This window comes from Carcharhinus amblyrhynchos, chromosome 34, assembly GCF_965287045.1.
Source record: "Carcharhinus amblyrhynchos chromosome 34, sCarAmb.v2.hapA, whole genome shotgun sequence".
Taxonomy (NCBI): Eukaryota; Metazoa; Chordata; class Chondrichthyes; order Carcharhiniformes; family Carcharhinidae; genus Carcharhinus; species Carcharhinus amblyrhynchos.
The window spans coordinates 13,451,835-13,471,332 of record NC_137357.1 but is presented as its reverse complement, the minus strand read 5'-3'; the positions used below and the strand labels follow the sequence as shown (position 1 = coordinate 13,471,332).

General features: G+C 46.4%; 1 protein-coding gene across 1 annotated transcript; it reads right to left on the bottom strand.

Annotated features, from left to right (window-relative positions):
• Positions 1–1,866: 1,866 nt before the first annotated feature.
• Positions 1,867–5,251, bottom strand: LOC145361397 (zinc finger protein 703-B-like). Its single transcript, XM_080217114.1, has 2 exons — positions 4,761–5,251; positions 1,867–3,630 (listed from the first exon to the last, which is right to left on the bottom strand). Exons 1-2 carry the CDS (start codon positions 4,977–4,979, stop codon positions 2,290–2,292), a joined length of 1,560 nt encoding a protein of 519 aa, XP_080073240.1. The 5' UTR covers positions 4,980–5,251; the 3' UTR covers positions 1,867–2,289.
• Positions 5,252–19,498: the final 14,247 nt, after the last annotated feature.

The window sequence follows — 19,498 nt, the reverse complement described above, 5'->3', positions numbered from 1 at the left end:
TCTCTCCACAGACGCTGTCAAACCCACTGAGATTTTCCAGCATTCTCTGTTTTTGAATTGGGCCTTTCTCCAGTCTTTCCAGAAGCTTGCTGTTTTTATTTCACATTTCCAGCACCCACAGTGTATATTGGTTTTGTTTCAGTGACTCATATATTTTAAACAGGAATATGACGGAGAGAATAAGTTACTTTTCTTGGAGTAAGAATAGTGCGGTGTCCTTTTTTTGAAAAGATGAGAAATAGTCCGTCCCCCAGGGGAGGAAGGAACTGTTGGGATCACGCCCTGGGTTGTGAATTTTAAACCTCAGGAATGGATTCTGAACATTCCTCCACATTATCTAGTAGCGCTCTGTTTGATACCAGTTCACCCAAGATGCAATCCTTTAATAAAACTTGGCTACCGTGTCACTTTGGTTTCTGGCCACTAGATGGTAGCCTTCTCTTCAAATTGGCCTTTTCCTGGCAGAATTATTCCGTCAAGGACATCAGATAGAATTACACAGGATCTGCGGCAGGGAAACAGACTATCCGGCGCAACCATTCCATTCGGGCGGTTGTCTTCCAACCTTCTTCACCTCCTCTGTCAGTGAAACCACTCTGCCTTTCTCCGTAATGCACTGATCTGGCATCCCCTGGACTGGACTGTGCCACAGCAAGTTCCACATTCCCACAACTCACTCTCTGGATCACTGGCTTTCTCTGGAGTCTTTGTCAGTGGCTATCTTATGTTGATGCTCTGCCCCACAAGGGGAAGCATTCTCTCTGCCTCGACTTGATCACAGCTGTTTGTCATTTTAAAGACCTCTGAATGTCACCTCTTGGTTTTCTTCTTTCAAGAATCATACGCAACCTGTTCTTTTTTTCCCTGAGACATATATCCTCTTCCAAATTACTTACTTCAGCTTAGCCTGTCCCTCTGTATCTAAGCATTATTTGGTGACCAGTACTGCAGAATGCACAGAACTTGTCAATGCCTCCATTCTACCCTTAGACCATAAGATATCCTTCTCAAAATGAACCCAAGTCCCTCGTTTATTTTGTTTTATTAATCTGTGTGGCTCCTTTTAGTGATTTGTGTATTTCTTCTCCCGGATCCCTTTGCTCCTGTAACATAAGTTTGGATTCTTACTTTCCAAGTGAGATGTGGGCGTTTTACTTTTAACAAGATGCCATACTTCACTTATCCGTGTTGAATTTCACTTCATTATCAGTTTTCCATATGCTGTGCAATTTAAACACCATCTCCTCCCCAAGCCTGCCGTCTATATGCCCCTCTCAGTTCATCTCATCCTACTCCACACTTGTCCGGATTTTTCATTTATATTCAAATTAACTCATTCAATTGGATACCAGGCCTCAGACTTCCATGGGACTCACAGACTCTCTGGAGGAGGGAGTGAGGAAAGATAGGAATGAGAAGCTTGTGTCTCCCACCTTTCACAGTCATTCCCAAAAGCACCTCACAGCTTAAATCAAATGCTTGTCACTGTCCGAATGGCGGAAACACATTGGCAGCCGATTTATGCACAGCAAGTTCCCATAAACATTACTTTTGCGAGATTTTTCCTGATGTTGACTGAGGGGCAATTGGCCCTCGGCGACCCAGGGAGAACAATCCTGCTATTTTCCCAACCGTGTCATGGGATCTTTCACATCGCGGTTCAGATGGAAGATAGGATTGTGGTGTCACATTTCATCAGAACTACATGTGCTGGCACTTGCTCGACCCAGGATTAAGTGCTCAGGCCTCCTGAGCAGGGCTCGAATGCCTGACTCAGAGACACGTGAGTGTTACCCACTGAATCGACACCTCGAAGGGAAGAGTGGGTGGACTTGAAGAATTCATGAGAAGAAGCCGTCAAGAATATAAATATAATTAGGTTCTCATTTAATAACAAAATAAGACCTCCCATTTCTTGGATAGCCCTGCCATCTTATGTGTTATCCCATTTGAAGTACAATACAAAAAAATATTACATCTCCATTGGTTAAAAATAAGCAAAATCTCAAATGAGAGCAAAATGAGGGATTAGCAAAAACATGCATATCAACTCCCCCTTTCCCCCAAGAAACAAAGAGAGAATGAAAAATATTTTTAAATAAGACCATTTAGAGAAACTTGTTGCAAAAAAAAACCTGTTTGGTATATACATTGCATTCTACATTAGATAAGAGGTGAGTCTGTGAGATCTTATAGTTCCTGTTTAAAGTTAATGTGTACAGGTAATAAATAAGTCCCAGTCCCATCCCACCCACGGCCCCAAAAGTTATACTTCAAACTCCTGGGCCTTCACTGATACCCCAGGGCTGAAGCAGGGGCCAGTCGTTGTCCGTAGAGGGTGTATGGAGAGTAATAGGGGCTGGCGGCAGACATGGTGAGGGCAGAGCTGGTGGGCGCCGACAGGTGGCTCTTGCTGTATGGGTGGTACCTGCTCAGTGCCAGGGTGTGTGGGCTGCGCAGAGACAGGCTGTTGGGACTCCCTGGGGGCCCTTGGGGGAGGTGCAAACTGCAGGAGGCCGGGGACGGGTAGGCGGCCAGCAGCTTGTCAGCTCCGGGCAGGGCGGTGTGCGTACGCAGGTGGTTGAGGAGTTCCTCGGAGCTGGAGAAACGTTTGTCGCAGGGTCCGCCGGCCGACACCCAGTTGCATATGTGGGGCAGTGGGTCGCTGTGGAGCATGAAGCCATAAGTATACAAGGGGTGGGCGCCCAAGGGTGGCGTTGCACCGGTGGTCAGGACTGAAGAGTGCAGTGGGTGAGACGGGTAGACCAGGGGGTATCCAGACTTCAGAGTGGAGGGATCATGGAGGCAGGAAGAGCATCCACTGCCTCCCAGGTGAGGGGCATTGTGGTAGGTCAGGCAGTAGGGGTCCCGGCACAGTCCTTGCATGAAAGCAGGCGGTGACGCCCCAGTCAAGGGGCTAGAGTTGGCGGACTTGCCGGGTATCGGGCATCCCACGGCTCCGGACAATGGGCTCCCCACCAGGCCAGACTTGGGCTCGATCCCGGTGACGAACTGCGAGGGGTAGGCAGCAGCGTAGGCTCCGACAATCGACCCGTGGTATCCCATGCTGGTTGGGGGCAGGGGATAGACCGAGTGCCCTGGTTTGTACGGTGAAACAGGTGCCACATGTCCCGGTGCCAGGCTGGCGCTGGCAGCATCGCACTTGGTCACGGTCGGCGTTTCGCGGTGCTGGCTCAGTTCGCTGGCTCCACTGCCTGACCGACCATGGCCTGAGCTAACAGGTGAATGTTCTGGGCATGCCCTGGGCACCTCAGCCTCCTTCTTGTCATCCATATCGCTGACTTTTCCGTCGCCCAGGGCCGGGGAGCTGACAGCAGGCGAGGAGGAGGGCGGGCGAGCCGTGAAGCTTTGGCAAGATCCACCCGGCACCCGGAAGCCAGCCTTCTCCCCACACTCCTTCCTCGCCTCTCCCGATTTGGAGTAAGGTTTAAAGCTGGACTTGTCCTCGATGGCAGCCTCCCCCAATTTCAGGGAGGGCGATGGCCTGGACGACTCCTTCTCGCTGCAGATGGCTGCTGTGCTGAGCTTGGTCGATGGCTGAGGGTCAGGTTTGCCAATCTGAGAACACGTCTGGGCTAACAGAGCCAGAGGACTTTTCTTGGCATCCAACTAGAAAACAAAGAGTTAAACAGAGAGAGATGGGTGATTGCCGGGGAGAAGCAGAGCTAAAAGCAGAGCATGTTTTTCAATAAAAGATAGTCACTAATAAATCCAATGGGAATTCAGGAGAAACCGCTTTACCGGCAGGGGGGCGCGGCGGGGGGTGGGGGGGGGGGGGTATGTGGAACTCACCCCCACTGGGAGTGGTTGAGGTGAATTGATTCGGGGAAAGCTGGAGGAGAAGGATATGGAGATTGGGTGAACAGGGCGTGGGGCAGAAACGCTAGCACAGACCACTGGACCGAATGGCCTGTTGCAATGCTCCAGTTGTACATACCCTTAGATCAGGGGGGATTGCAGTAAGTCCTGCAGGACAAGAAGCTTGACACTGGGGTGAATGAGATGCAGCCTGGATGTATGTGGAGATGACTCTCGGTCTGGGAACAGTTTGGTTTGGAGGTGGTGGCGACGGGGCGGGGGGAGGGGTGTTCTTTGCCCATAATCTGATTCTGAAAGCTCCCCCCCACCCCGCACACACACATTCACGGGACCCCTTCACAACGGCAGCCCAGAGGTGGAGAGTGAGAGCTAGATGTGATTGCTGAGAGGCTAGCAGTGGGGGAACAGGAGAAGCTGTGACTGTGTATGAGAGAGAACGAGAGAAAGTATTCCCCGAGTTATCCCCTTCCTGCACACACACACCCACACACACACACACAGGCAAACTCTCCCTCTCACATCAACTTTCTTTATCTGGGACTTTGCGGTGCACAGTGTCCCTAACCCACAGAGCCAGGACAGAGTGGCCTGGGCTCCTGACCACACTAGCTGGCTGTGTCTCTCTCTGCCCTGGGTACAGTACTCAGTGCCCTTAACCACCCCTCCCCCGCCCCCCCCCCCCCACACACACACACTGAAACACGACAGAGTGTCTTGGGCTCCTGGCCACACGAGCTGGCTCTGTCTCTCTGTTCTGGGGTACAGTGCACAGTGCCCCTAATCCACACACACACAGAACCGGGACAGAATGGCCTGGGCTCCTGGCCATGCCAGCTGACTATGTCTCTCTGCTCTGGGGCAGTGGGACTAGGGAGGGCGGGGAGGGTGGGGGAAAACAGGGTCAGCTTTGCTCCACTTACTTCGATGGGGCTGACCGGGGTGGAGGACAGAGGCTGCAGGTATTCCGGGTGAAGGATGTGTCCTGTGTGAGTACTCAGCATCTTAAGGATCTTGATGGGGATTCTCTTCGCCTGTCGAGCGGGGTCCGAGGGCAGCAAGATTCGCCCTGAATGCAGTGCTGCCTTCTCACTCTCCGAACTCTCTCTCTTCTTCTTAGATCCGCAGAGAGCTTGGCTCATGTCCCGAAAACAGCGAGCGAGGGCAGGAAGACCGAGCCTCTGCTTTCACTCCGCGATGCGGCACATTGCGAGAGCTTTCCCCCGGATAGATCCCAGCAGCATTCTTCTCCAGCCTGCCTCCAACACTCGCAACTCCCAGTCCCCCAACTCGGGCACACCCTGTCCAAGTCTCTGCTTTCCAATCAGCAATCCAGAGCAGCTCATAGCTTGTGGGCGACACAGAGAGGCTCCAGTCTGAATGGCAACATCTGACTCCCAAGTACCCGCCTCCCTTTCCTGTCAACTCAACACAGCTCCTGATATTTAAAGCAACACCGTGAGGCCAAGACTTCAGAGGGCGTTTGAGAGCAGAGAGAGACAGAGGGAGAGAAACAGAGAAACAGAGAGAGAGAGAGAGACAGGGAGCGAGAGAGACAGAGAAACGGAGAGAGAAAGGCAGATGGAGATTGAAAGGGCTCAGAGAAAGAGGAATAGGTCAGGGACAGAGACAGAAAAAGAATGACAGAGATACTAAAAGAGAGACGCGAACATAGAGAGTAGATCAGGGGAATATATGGAGAAAGATAAGGGAAAGAGGCAAGGAGAAACAATTGCAGCCATGTGTGCTTTAATCCACTCAATGAAAATATAAGGAATTCACAGTGCCAGTAAATTCCCCCGTGATTGTCATTCCTTTCTTAGCTCCTGGGTAAAACTGACAATGATTTCATCTTTTATGGAGAATTGACTGACCACAGAGATGAGTTCCTGTTCCCAGTGTCCTGTTCAAATCAGTTTGATCAAGCATATGATCTGTATGTGTTCATAGAGCCACTCACCTGATGAAGGGTCAATGCTCTGAAAGCTAGTGGCTTGTTCGACCAAATATCCCTGTTGGACATTAACCTGGTGTTGTGAACTTCTTACTGTGGTCATAGAACCCCCACAGTGCAAAAGGAGGCCATTGGAACCAACACACACCCCTTTGTGTGCATGAGTGAGCCACTGTATGTATGAATGTGTGTGAGCATTGGTGTGATGTGGTGCATGTGTGTGTGTCACTGTGTGTCTTTGTGTGTCTGTGTATATGTGCACATGAATGTGTGTGTCATAGTGTGACTGTCTGCATATGAATTTGTGGGTCAGTGCCTGCGTGTCTTTGTGAGAATTGCTGTGTCTGAGTGTATCTGCCATTTTGTGTGACTATCTGTGTGTATGTGAGAGAGGGAGACTGTCCATGTGTTGATAAGAGTGTATCTGTCAGTGTTTGTGTGTGTGTGTGTGTATGTGCTAGATGTGTTTATGTTAGATGTAGGAGTGTGTGTGCGTGCGTATGTGTGTGAGAATGTGTGTGTACGCTCGGTGTGTATGTAGGCTAGATGTGTGTATGCTGGGGTATGTGTTGATTATACGTATGCTAGGTGTGTGTGTTGGTTGTGTGTATGCTAGGGGTATGTATGTGAGTGTGCGTGTGTGTATGTTCTGATTGTGCATATGCCAGGTCTGTCTGTATGCTCGGTGTGTGTGTGTGTTGCTTGTGTGTATGCTAGGGGTGCGTATGTGAGTACGTGTGTGTATATGTGCTGATTGTGCATATGCCAGGTGTGTGTGTATTCGTTGTGTGTATGTGAGTGTGCTGTGTGTGTGTGTGTGTGTGTGTGTGTGTGCTGATTGTGCATATGCTAAGTGTGTGTGTGTGCAAGGTGTTTTGGATATGTTCAAGTGTTTAAAAACACTTTGGAATTGCAGTTGTTTGAACCTAGAATGTGGGGGATGGGGAAGATGAAAGACTAAAAAAAAGTGAAGTAATCAAAAAGAAATGCAAAATTGTAAATTTTCCAATCTATGAGAGACCAGGGGACAGGTCACTGAAGCAGGAGATGTATGGAACTGATCTCTCTGCCCAGTATAAAACTGAAATCTCCAATCAGTTGCTTTTATCCAATTGAAAGCTAGACACATTAAATACCATTAGTCACAAAAACTGTAACAATCTTTCTATTTCCCCCTCTTAAGTATTCCTGAGCATTTTAAAATAGACACATAAATCATTCTCTGGAGCTCTGCTATGCTACCACAGTCACATCGCGTTATGTGTTCCTCCCAGTCTCCATATTCACCGATTTCAGATTCCAACAAAGAGTCCAGCCACCTAATGGATGCTGACAGATACTTCTTAATGGCAGGGTGTTCATGAAAGTGTCTCATGTGTGACACAGCAGCATCAAGATATTTGATGGATGTGGTTAGGGAAACAAATTCTGAAATAAAGCTGTCAGTCTACAAAACTAACATTTCAGTTCAGAAGCTTAACAATGTTTCCAGTCAACCATAAGCACCTTTCGATAGCTTTCATAGAACACTACATTTCTCAGCGTGTGGTTTAAATCGTTCCTGTGCTGGAATAATCCATTTTATTCTTGTTTGAATGAGTGCAGATCCAACAACACACAAGAACCATGCTAATTCAGGACAAGGTTTGTTTGGGACCCTATGTGCCACCTTAAAAATTCACTCCCTCTACCAGAAGCACACAATGTGTACCATCTGTGTTGTAGGATGCTGGACACAGTTCAGTAAGTCTTGATGAAGGTTTGATCATCTTAAGTCGATTAACTCTTTGTACTTAACTACGAGAGTTGTCTCCATGCTTGCTTGTACACACGGCTCTGTCCAACACTCGAATGAGCCCTCAATGTTCTCTAACTTCACTATGCTCAGTCTCATGGTAACTCTGTAAGTACAGTAAGAAGTCTCACAACACCAGGTTAAAGTCCAACAGGTTTATTTGGTAGCACAAGCTTTTGGAGTGTTGCTCCTTCTTCAGGTGAGTGTATGTGAGCGTGTTTGAAGTGTCACTCCATCTTCACTCTGAAAGCTTGTGCTGCCAAATAAACCTGTTGGACTGGTGTTGTGAGAATTCTTACTGTGCTTACTCTAGTCCAACGCCAGCATCTCCACATCATAACTCTGTCTGTCCAGGCAGTTCGCCAGTGCTTTACAGGAAAGAGAACAAACTGGCTCTCAAACTCACCCCCACCACCCACAGGATCAAGCGCAACAAGTGCATGTGGCACCGCCCATCACAACACACATGCACCTAACCTGTAACTATACCACTACCCCTTCAGTGTCGCTGTCTCACAATGCGAGGTGTCCTAACTTAACGGCACTGTGGGTGCACTGCACAGTCTGCAGGTTCAAGAAGAGTGCCCACATGAATGGGCAAACTTTCCCAATATTCAGAGAGTGACTAAATGTTTTTTAAAAATTGATCTGTTGTTAAATTGCAGCATGCTGTGCCAGGGGTTATTAAGATCCATTTTTCGAATGTGTGCTTGACTTGGTGAAGAAAGCTGCCAGTTTAATGACCGCTCTTCCAGGAGCAGCCTTTTCCAACAGCTCGTAATCTTTTGCAGAGTTCTCAAAGTTCACACAGCTTTGCTGTGCTCGCCAGTGCTTTATGGGAATGAGACCAGACTGGCTCCAGACCAATGGGTAGAAGCGTTCCAATGTCACATGTTTCACCTCTAATGCCACTTTCCCAACTGCAATCAATCACTTTATTTGTTGAGATTGTCAGTCCAGGTTAATTGTTAGGCTTTTGTGAGCTGACTGCAAGACTGATGCAATCTGAGCTCGCATATATATACACACAAAAAAGGAGGCCTTTTGAATGGAGGCATTCAACAAGGAGGACATCAATGACTGTGCAAAGTAATCCAGTTTGCACGGCTTTTGGATGTGGATCTGGCAGCGAGGCTGGGCTTTCAGCCCCCAATGTTCTGTGAGGAGAAAGTCTGCCCACTTTATACTCTCTCTTTTGACTGATAAATTGGAGATGACACTTTCTATTTGTCAGCTGTGGTTTAGTCAGCAGCACTCTCGCCCAGTGAGTCAGAAGGTCACAGTTTTAAATCCTACTCCAGGGACTGGAGCACAATCCCAGGCCGAGATTCCTGAGGCCAGTTCCGAGGGAGCACTGCATTGTCACACGTCCCATCTGAAAGATGAGACGTCAAACCAAATTTGCTCTCTCAGCTGGACGGAAAAGGTCCCGTGGAGCTATGTGGAAGAGAAGCAAGGGGGTTCTCCCATGACCCAGTCAATATTTAACCCTCAATCAACACCACTATAACAGATACAAAATGCTGAAAAGTCTCTGCAGTTCTGATAGCATCTGTGGAGTGAGAATAGAGTCAGCGTTTTGACTCTAGATGACCCTTAATCAGAGCTCTCAACATCACTCTAACAGATTTTCTGTTCATTATCAGGTTGTTGTTTCTGAGTTTACTGTGCAAAAATTGGCTGCTGCGTTTCCTGCATTACAACAGTGACGAGATTTCAAAAAGTGTTTCCCTGGCTGTAAAGTTTTGATGATGTGGAGATGCTGGTGTTAGACTGGGGTAAACACAGTGAGGAGTCTCACAACACCAGGTTAAAGTCCAACAGGTTTATTTGGTAGCAAAAGCGACAAGCTTTCGGAGCGCTGCTCCTTCGTCAGGTCAATCAAAGTTCTGTTCACAAACAGGGCATATAAAGACACAACCTCAGTTTACAAAATAATGGTTGGAATGCTAGTCTTTACACATAATCAAGGCTTAAAGGTCCTGACAATGTGAGTGGAAAGAGGGTTCAGCACAGATTAAAGAGATGTGTATTGTCTCCAGCCAGGACAGTTAGTGAGATTTTGCAAGCCCGGGCATGTCATGGGGGTTACTGATAGTGTGACATGAACCCAAGATCCCGGTTGAGGCCGTTCTCATGTGTGCAGAACTTGGCTATCAGTCTCTGCTCAGTGACTGTGTTGCTGTGTGTCATGAAGGCTGCCTTGGAGAATGCTTACCCGAAGATCAGAGGTGGAATGCCCGTGACCGCTGAAGTGTTCCCACACAGGAAGAGAACACTCTTGCCTGGGTGATTGTCAAGTGATGTTCATTCACCCGTTGTAGTAGCGTCAGCATGGTGTCCCCAGTGAACCATGCCTTGGGACACCTTTCCTGCAGCGTATCAGATAGACAACGTTGGCTGAGTTGCAAGAGTATGTACCGTGTACCTGGTGGATGGTGTTCTCATGTGAGATGATGGCGTCCGTGTCGATGATCTGGCACGTCTTGCATAGGTTGCTGTGGCAGGGTCATGGGTCACTGTTCTCCTGAAGGCTGGGTAGTTTGCTGCGGACAATGGCCTATTTGAAGTTGTTGTTTGAAAGCAAGAAGTGGGGGTGTGGGGATGGCTTTAGCGAGATGTTCATCTTCATCAACGATATGTTGAAGCCTCCAGAGGAAATGTCGTAGCTGCTCCGCTCCGGGGAAGTACTTGACAACGAATGGTACTCTGTCCATTGTGTCCCGTGTTTGTCTTCTAAGGAGGTCAGTGCAGTTTTTCGCTATGGCGCATCAGAACTGTCGATCGATGAGTTGAGTGCCATATTCTGTTCTTATGAGGGCATCTTTCAGCGTCTGGAGGTGTCTGTTGCGATCTTCCTCATCTGAGCAGGTCCTGTGTTTACAGAGGGCTTGTCCGTAGGGGATGGCTTCTTTAACATGTTTAGGATGGAAGCTGGAGAAGCGGAGTATTGTTATCCGTGGGCTTGCAGTACAGTGAAATGTTGAGGTGGAGATGTGTGTGTCCAAGAATGCAACCGATTCTGAAAAGTAGTCCATGGTGAGTCTGATGGGGGATGGAACTTGTTGATGTCATCATATAATTGTTTCAGTAACTGAGTTTTGAGACATCCTGAGGTCAGCCAAGGTACAGAAGAAGTGCAAATTTATTCCCTGTGCTCACTCAATCAGACTCATTTCTACATGGATCAGCTGGAACCCGCAACCCCACCCCCCCCTCCCCCTGCCGTTCTACATGTAAAAGGACACATGTTGCACATCCAGCCCAGAAATCTGTACACTCCTGAAGAATCATCCAGACTTGAACATCATTCTGCAATGCATCAATACTGTTTAATTGTCAGCCATAGTTTGAGCAGACTAAGTTGGCAAACATTTATCCCCACAAACCTGACTCTTAGTTTACCGGAGCCAGTGATGATGGGAAGGAGGTAATGCAGACAGCAAGAGCTTATTGGGGTTAAATAAGAAACCAGTGTCACTTCTGTGGCATAGCAAAATATTTAAGTAAGAAGGAAAATGAAAGCAAAATACTATGGATGCTGGAATCTGAAACAAAAAACAGAAAATACCGGGAAATCTCAACAGGTTTGATAGTGTCTGTGGGGACAAATAGAGACAATGTTTCGAGTCTCAGAATCAGAGCCTCTGATGATGGGTCATCTCCAATCATAGAGACATAGAGGTTTACAGTATGGAAATAGGCTCTTCAGCCCGACTTGTTGGTGCCACCCAGTTTTTACCACTAAGCTACTCCCTGTTGCCCGTATTTTGCCCATATCCCTCTATACCCATCTTATCCATGGAGACTCAAAACGTTGCTTCTATTCTCTCCCACAGATGCTGTCAGACTTGCTGAGATTTTCCAGCATTTTCTGACTTTGTAGATAGAAGGGAGTTGGTTGGACAGAGAGAGGGTAATTGAATTAGGATGTGCCGACACAATTCAGTAAAATGATCGTCATTCTATCCTTCTTTCTGTAGAATATTTTGACCAAACTCTTGCAGCAATAGGGGAAATTGAGAGGTGAAGTTGGATGCAAGATTTGTATTTTTCTGCAGTATAGGCTGACATGCAAAGGGCAAAAGTGAAGGGGCACACTGCTACCACTGGCAGGAGGGTGAAATTATAGTGTGACTTGTTTACATAGGCAGTCCCATTAGAAGTACGGACAGAAATTTGCAATGGAAATGCATGTGACCATAAAATTGTTTTCAGCATATTATGGATATTACACAAGCCATTTAAACAATCTTTTTTCTGAGGAGAATGCAAAAGTAAAGTACTGCAAATTCACGAGTACTTTGAGCACTTCTCTTTCTTTCTTTTCTCAGACAAATAGGTTTAATAATGGGAAACTGATTGGATATATATCGCACTCTATAAGCCTAATAACTTTGAATATGACCATGTATGATGTTTTGCAAGGCCTTTCACAAGGTACCACATGGTGGGTTGTTGCATAAGGTTAAATCTCACGGATCCAGGGTGAGGTAGCCAAATAGATACAAAAATGGCTTGACGACAAAAGACAGAAAGTGGTTTGTTTTTCAAACTGGAAGCCTGTGACCAGTGTTGTGTCTCAGGGATCAGTGCTGGGTCCACTGTTATTTGTCATTTATATCAATCATTTGGATGAGAATATAGGAGGCATGGTTAGCAAGTTTCCAGATGACACCAAGATTAGTGGCATAGTGGATAGTGAAGAAGATTATCTAAGAATGCAATGGGATCTTGATCAATTGGGCCAGTGGGCTGATGAGTGGCAAATGGAGTTTAATTCAGATAAATGCAAAATGATGCATTTTGGTAGACTGAACCAGGGCAGGACTTACTCAGTTAATGGTAGGGTGTTGGGAAGAGATACAGAACAAAGAGCTCTCGGGGTACAGTTTCATAGCTCCTTGAACGTGGAGTCACAGGTGGACAGAGTGGTGAAGAAGGCATTCGGCATGCTTGGTTTCATTGGTCAGAGTGTTGAATACAGGAATTGAGACGTCTTGTTGAAATTGTACAAGACATTGGTAAGGCCACGCTTGGAATAAGGTGTGCAATTCTGGTCACCCTATTATAGAAAGGATATTACTAAACTAGAAAGAGTGCAGAAAAGATTTACTGGGATTCTACTGGAACTTGATGGATTGAGTTATAAGGAGAGGCTGGATAGACTGGGACTTTTCTCTCTGGAGCATAGAAGGCTGAGGGGTGATCTTATAGAGATCTATAAAATAATGAGGGGCACAGATCAGCTCGATAGTCAATATCTTTTCCCAAAGATAGGGATGTCTCAAACTCGAGGGCATAGGTTTAAGGTGAGAGGAGAGAGATACAAAGGGTCCAGAAGGGCAATTTTTTCCACAGAGTGTTGAGTGTCTGGAACAAGCTGCCAGAGGCAGTAGTAAAGGCGAGTACAATTTTGTCTTTTAACAAGTATATAGACAGTTACATGAGTAAGATGGACAAAGTATAGAGGGATATGGGCCAAAAGTGGGCAACTGGGGCTCATTTAAGGGTTTAAAAAAAGGGGTGGCATGAACAAATTGGGCTGAAGGGCTTGTTTCCATGCTGTAAACGTCTACGACTCTAATCTATTGTGTTTGCTTATCATCCCTGGGTTTGGAATTGATAACAAGGGTGGTAAGCAAAGGAATCAATATGGTGCAACGGACGATTGGCCCCATCAAGTAGTTTGGATTTTTAAAAGATCCCTAACTTCCTCAAGGTTAATGTAAGAAACACATCTCTGATCGGATTGTGCATATTCAGCCAATGGGCATGTAAAATAGAAACTAAACTCTACCTATGTCTTACGACATTATGCTAAATTGCAATGCATTGCATTTAATTGCTGACTACATGAAGCTTCAGCTGAGGCATTTTGGAAAACTATACAACACAGGAGGCCATTCAGTCCCTCTTGCGAGTATCAGTTTGTCGGAAGAGTTGTCCAGCTTGTCTCATGCCACCCCCCTCCCGGCTTTTCCCCCAGTCTGCACCGATTCTCCAACAAAGTATCTTACCCTGGCCCTATCCCCATAACTCAATGCATTTACCTCACCAATCCACCTGGCCTGCACATCTTTGGACTGTGGGAGGAAACCTGAACACCTGGAGGAAACCCATGCAGACACAGGGAGAATGTGCAGACTCCACACAGACAGTGACCCAAGGCTGGAATTGCACCTGGGTCTCTGGTGCTGTACAGTAGCAGTGCTAACCACTGTGCCATCAACATTAAAGACCTGGTATAAATAGAAGTTGTATGTACAATGAAAGCTGCTTGGTCTGCTAAAGCTGTGGTTAAAATGTTGATGTGGCCGGGACACTCTATACCATTCCTTGTCCCAACACTTCAACAATTTAATCCAGACCTCGCTTTCTCAGAAGGTGGAGGTTTGGAGATAGTTTGGTGGCAACTTGGCAGAAACGGCAAAGCAATAGGTGGGAGTGGAGGAACTACTGTGGAGGAACCAGTCCAAAACCAAGGCCCTTCAAAAGGTAAAGGAAAGACACACACGCCTATCAACTGGGAAACATACTGAGCTTTCAAGAAGCAGGGACTGAGAGAGCACACAGGCACAGCAAGAACAGGAGGAGGCCTTTCAGTTCCATCAACAACCAACACCTTTGTTGGAGTCTAATTTACATTGGATGCACCTACCTTCCCTGCAATATCTGCCACTCAGAAAGCCAAGATTCATGGGAAGACCATGACATGTGTTGGTGGGTCCAACCCGAACAGCAACGTGAGATATGTCCTTAACCAGCGGTTTCAAGCAGAGCATAAATCCCACCACCACCACCATGACCAAGGTGGCAGCTGGTGATGGATAATGAATGCCAGCCTTCTGTCAGCAACTTGAAGATCCTGTGACTGAATGAAATTAGACAGTAACTGGTTAATTGTATGAGAAATGATCTGAGATTCAGTCTCCATGGATTTTATTTAAGATTTTATTGTTCCCAGCATTCTAACAAAAAACTGCTGTAGAGGTTGGAAGGACTAATTCATTCCACCCTGTCCTGGCTAAGATGTTTCTTTTCAGTTCTAAAGTGGAGGAAAAGGACAGTCTCTTTGCAAAAATGCACATTTCCCAAGCCTTTACAAAACAGGTTCAGTTTCAGTATTTTGACCAGAAAATTCTACCAACTCATCACAAACCAATCAAAGCAATTCAAAAATGGGCTGAGCCCACTCTCTAAACAGGGTAGGTGTCTTCCCTTACAGGCTCCAATGTGTTTTCCACTTGTGCGAACTCAGCTGAACAAACTGAACATTGCCTTTAACTCACAGTTTGGCAGAAATGAAATCCATTCCCATCCCTTCTGAAGCTGTTTCGGTTCTTGTCTGAGCAGAGAAGGTTAAGGGAAGGTTTAATAGAAGGCTTGAAAATTGCAAAGGCCTGAAAATTGCGAAGGCCTTTGATAGAGCAGTTGTGAGAAAGGGTTGGCGCTTGCAAGAGAATCAGTAAACAAAGTGTCAGTGGAGGGGTGATAAGGCTCTTTTATACAGTGACTTGTCTGAAAGAAAGGTGAAAGCAGATTCAATGACAGCTTTGCAAATATTAGTGGGTAAACACTTGAAGGAGAAAATGTTACAAAGTTTTGGGGAAAGAATAGAGGGAGAAAAGCTAATTTGACAGCTTTTTCAAAGACTAACACAGACACATTGTCTCAAGTGTGCTCCGTTCTGCTTTATCATTCTACTTTCCTGAAGATACCCGGCTTTTGAATAGCTTTATTCCAGTTAATTGGGAGAACGTTCAGTCCATTATGTAGACTACAGCCACAGATAACAAATGGTGAATTCAAACAAAAAGGAACCCAGAGAGTAAGCAATTTACTTTTTCCAGTTTAATTTGGTATCACTTCTGTTGACTTCACCCACGTTGTTTACATCACAGTCAAACCACAACTGAATTCTATCATTTAGTGTTAGTCCACCTTAAGGGGTAGCAATCTGGATTCTTAGTTTGCCGCTAACAAGCTCAAGGAATGTCTACATGCCTGCGCATAAATTCTAGAGTGATGCTCTAACGAAATAACCATGGAGTGCCACCCTGTCAGAGGATCAGTACTGAGGCAGTGCCGCCCTGTCAGAGGATCAGTACTGAGGCAGTGCCGCCCTGTCAGAGGGTCAGTACTGAGGCAGTGCCGCCCTGTCAGAGGGTCAGTACTGAGGCAGTGCCGCCCTGTCAGAGGGTCAGTACTGAGGCAGTGCCGCCCTGTCAGAGGGTCAGTACTGAGGCAGTGCCGCCCTGTCAGAGGGTCAGTACTGAGGGAACAATCACTGCACTGTTGGCAGTCTGTGCTAAGGCAGTCCCCCAGTGCTGGAGACTCTCAGACAGAGTCATAGAGTCATAGAGATTTACAGCATGGAAACAGGCCCTTGAGCCCAACTTGTCCATGCCGCCCTTTTGTTTTAAAACCCCTAAACTAATCCCAATTGCCCGCATTTGGCCCATATCCATCTATACCCATCGTACTCATGTAACTATCTGAATGCTTTTTAAAAGATAAAATTGTACCTGCCTCTACTACTACCTCTGGCAGCTTGTTCCAGACACTCACTACCCTCTGTGTGAAAAAATTGCCCCTCGGGACACCTTTGTGTCTCTCCCCTCTTGCCTGAAATGTATGCCCTCTTGTTTTAGACTTCTCTACCTTTGGGAAAAGATATTGACTATCTACCTTGTCTATGCCCCTCATTATTTTATAGGCTTCTATAAGGTCACCCCCTCAGCCTCCTACGCTCCAGAGAAAAAAGTCCCAGTCTATCCAGCCTCTCCTTCTAACTCAATCCATCAAGTCCCAGTAGCATTCTAGTAAATCTTTTCTGCACTCTTCCCAGTTTAATAATATCCTTTCTATAATAGGGTGACCAGAATTCTACACAGTATTCCAAGTGTGGCCTTACCAATGTCTTCTACAACTTGAAAAGACATCCCAACTCCTGTATTCAGTGTTCTGACCGATGAAACCAAGCATGTTGAATGCCTTCTTCACCACTGTGTCCAAATGTGTCTTCAATTTCAAGGAGCTATGAACATGAATCCCTCGATCTCTTTGTTCTGTCACTCTCCCCAGTGACCTACCTATAACTGAGTAAGCCCTGCCCTGGTTCAATCGACCAAAATGCATTACCTCGTATTTGTCTAAATTGAACTCCATCTGCCATTCGTCAACCCACTGGCCAATTGATCAAGATCCCGCTGCAATCAGAGTTAACTTTCTTCACTGTCCACCAGGCCACCAATCTTGGTGTCATCTGCAAACTTACGAACCATGCCCCCTATATCCTCATCCAAATCATTAATATAAATGATAAAACAGAGGACCCAGCACTGATTCTGGAGGCACACTGCTGGTCACAGGCCTCTAGTTTGAAAAACAACTCTCTGGCTTCTGGCTTTTGCGACCAAATAAACCTTTTGGACTTTAACCTGGTGTTATGAGACTTGTTACTGTGTTTACCCCAATCCAAGGCAGGCATCTCCACATACTGTCAAGAAGCCAATTTTATATCAATTTAGCTACCTCACCCTGGATCCTGTGAAATTTAACTTTATGCAACAACCTACCATGTGGTACTTTGTCAAAGGTCTTGCTAAAGTCCATGTAGGCAACATCAACTGCACTGCCCTCATCTACCTTCTTGGTTACCTCTTCAAAAAAATTCAATCAAATTTGTGAGACATGATTTTCCACTCACAAAGCTATGCTGACTGTCCCTAATCAGTCCTTGCATCTCCAAATGCCTGTAGACCATGTCTCTCAAAATCTTTCCAAAAATTTACCCACCACAGATGTGAGGCTCGCTGGTCTGTAGTTCCCAGGCTTTTCCCTGCAACCCTTTTTAAACAAAGGCACATTTGCCACTCTCCACTCTTCAGGCACCTCACCCGTGACTATTGATGACTTAAACATCTCGGCTAGGGGACCCGCAATTTCCTCCCTAGTCTCCCACAATGTCCTGGGATATACCTCATCAGGTCCCGCAGATTTCCTCCACTGTTCCTCAGTTGTCCCACCATAAAGTTTTTCTTCCCAGTCTATCTTAGCCAATGCCTCCCTCATCCCTTTGTAGTCTCCTTTGTTTAAGCACAAGACACTGGTATTGGATTTTACCTTCTCACGCTCCATCGGTATTTTAAATTCAGCCACACTGTGATAGCTTCTTCCGAAAGGATCCCTAACTGTAAGATCATTAATTATTCCTGTCTCATTACACAGGACCAGATCTTGCTGTCTTGTCAGTTCCATTAAATACTGTTCAAGGAAGCTATGGTGGATACATTCTGTGAACTCTTCCTCAAGGCTGCCTTGACCGACCAGAACTTTCCACCCAGGCCCTGTCCCCGTAGCCCCACGTACTTACCCTGCTGATCTCCCTAACCTACACATTCTGGGACACTAAGGGTCAATTTAAAAAGACTTAATCTGCACAGCTTTGGAGTCGGGGAGGAAACCGGAGCACCAACATAAACCCATGCAGACAGAACCTAAGCTGGGAATCGAACCCAAGACCCTGGCACTGTGAGACAGCAATGCCAACCAATGTGCCATCCTCAACCAACATTACAAAAAGTGATTGGTGGGTGCTTTGTGTCTGCGAAGTGGCTGCCCTGTTTTTCTCATTCCAGCACTGGCGACACTTCTAACATACTTCACTGACTGTAGAGTGGTTTAGATTGTCAACAGGGCTGTTGAAATGCAAGTTCTTTCCACGACTCTTTGTTGTCAATTTCACAAGGCTATTCATACAATGCATTGGTAAACATTAAAGTGACGACACTTCTAAACATGAACTTCCTGATTTAAGTGAGTCTCACTCACACGCTGGAAGACAGGGAAGCAGGTTTACCTCCTGTGTGCCACTGGGCTCTTTGCTCTCCTTCAGGTGGGACATTGCAATATAAAATATCCTCCTCCCTTCCTCTGGTGAGACCCCAGCAGTCATGCCGAGAGTTTAAAAGCCGGGGCAGACAGGGAGAGATGGAGACAGTGGCTGGTCTCTTGTTACTTGTTGTAATCCATTCTGGAGTTTGAAAGGATTTTGGAACTAGGGTGGGGTTCATTGCTTTAACCAGTTGCCGTGACTTTGTTTAACATCAGTCTCCCTTCTTCAGTCACCTTCCGTTTGAATGTGTTTCCTGGGGAGAGTGAGACAGCAGATTAATCCCAAAAAAAAGAATCAGAGGGGCCGTCACTCATCAGCCCTTCACCAGTCAGCTAAGATTCTCAGTGTGAATGGCTGAGAACTTCTCTTGTCAAATTGACCGTTTTTATATTCGCCTTTCAATGGGCTAATTCTTGTTCAACTTGTTATGTTCTAAATGTGAGCCAACATTTCTCTCTCTGTCTGGCGCACACAGTCCCACTTTCTAATCTACAGGCTGAGTTTAAATGGGGGAAAGAGAGGAAGGTGTGGGCTTGAGAGGGGGATCTGCACTCAAACTGTTAACACAAAACCCTTGCCGGCTCCAGCTGAGAGCTGCTCCTGCTTTTTCCAGGCGGTTCACATCTTTCTCTCTCTCTCTCTCTGTGATAGATCCCATCACTCACTCAGTCACTCATTCATTGGCCGCAATGGGATTTGTGAGAACGGATTCCTGATCTGATACTAAACAGGTTTTTTTTTGGCGAGGTTAAATCTGATTTAGCAAAGAGGCATGTGTTGGGCTGCAGGGAATGTGTTGTTTTCAGTTGGCGGGGTGGGGGGGTGGGGAGGAGGTACGGGAGGAGAAAGATTTTCCTTTAAAATGCAGGAAGATCAATTGCATTTTTTAATTTTGTGGCATCTCTCTCTCTCCCTCTGCTTTCAAACTGTCACAAGACTCCTGGATGATAGTCAGTGCCGGATAGAATAGTTCCATGAGTTCAGTTAACTTGTGATCTGGGAGAAGGGAGGC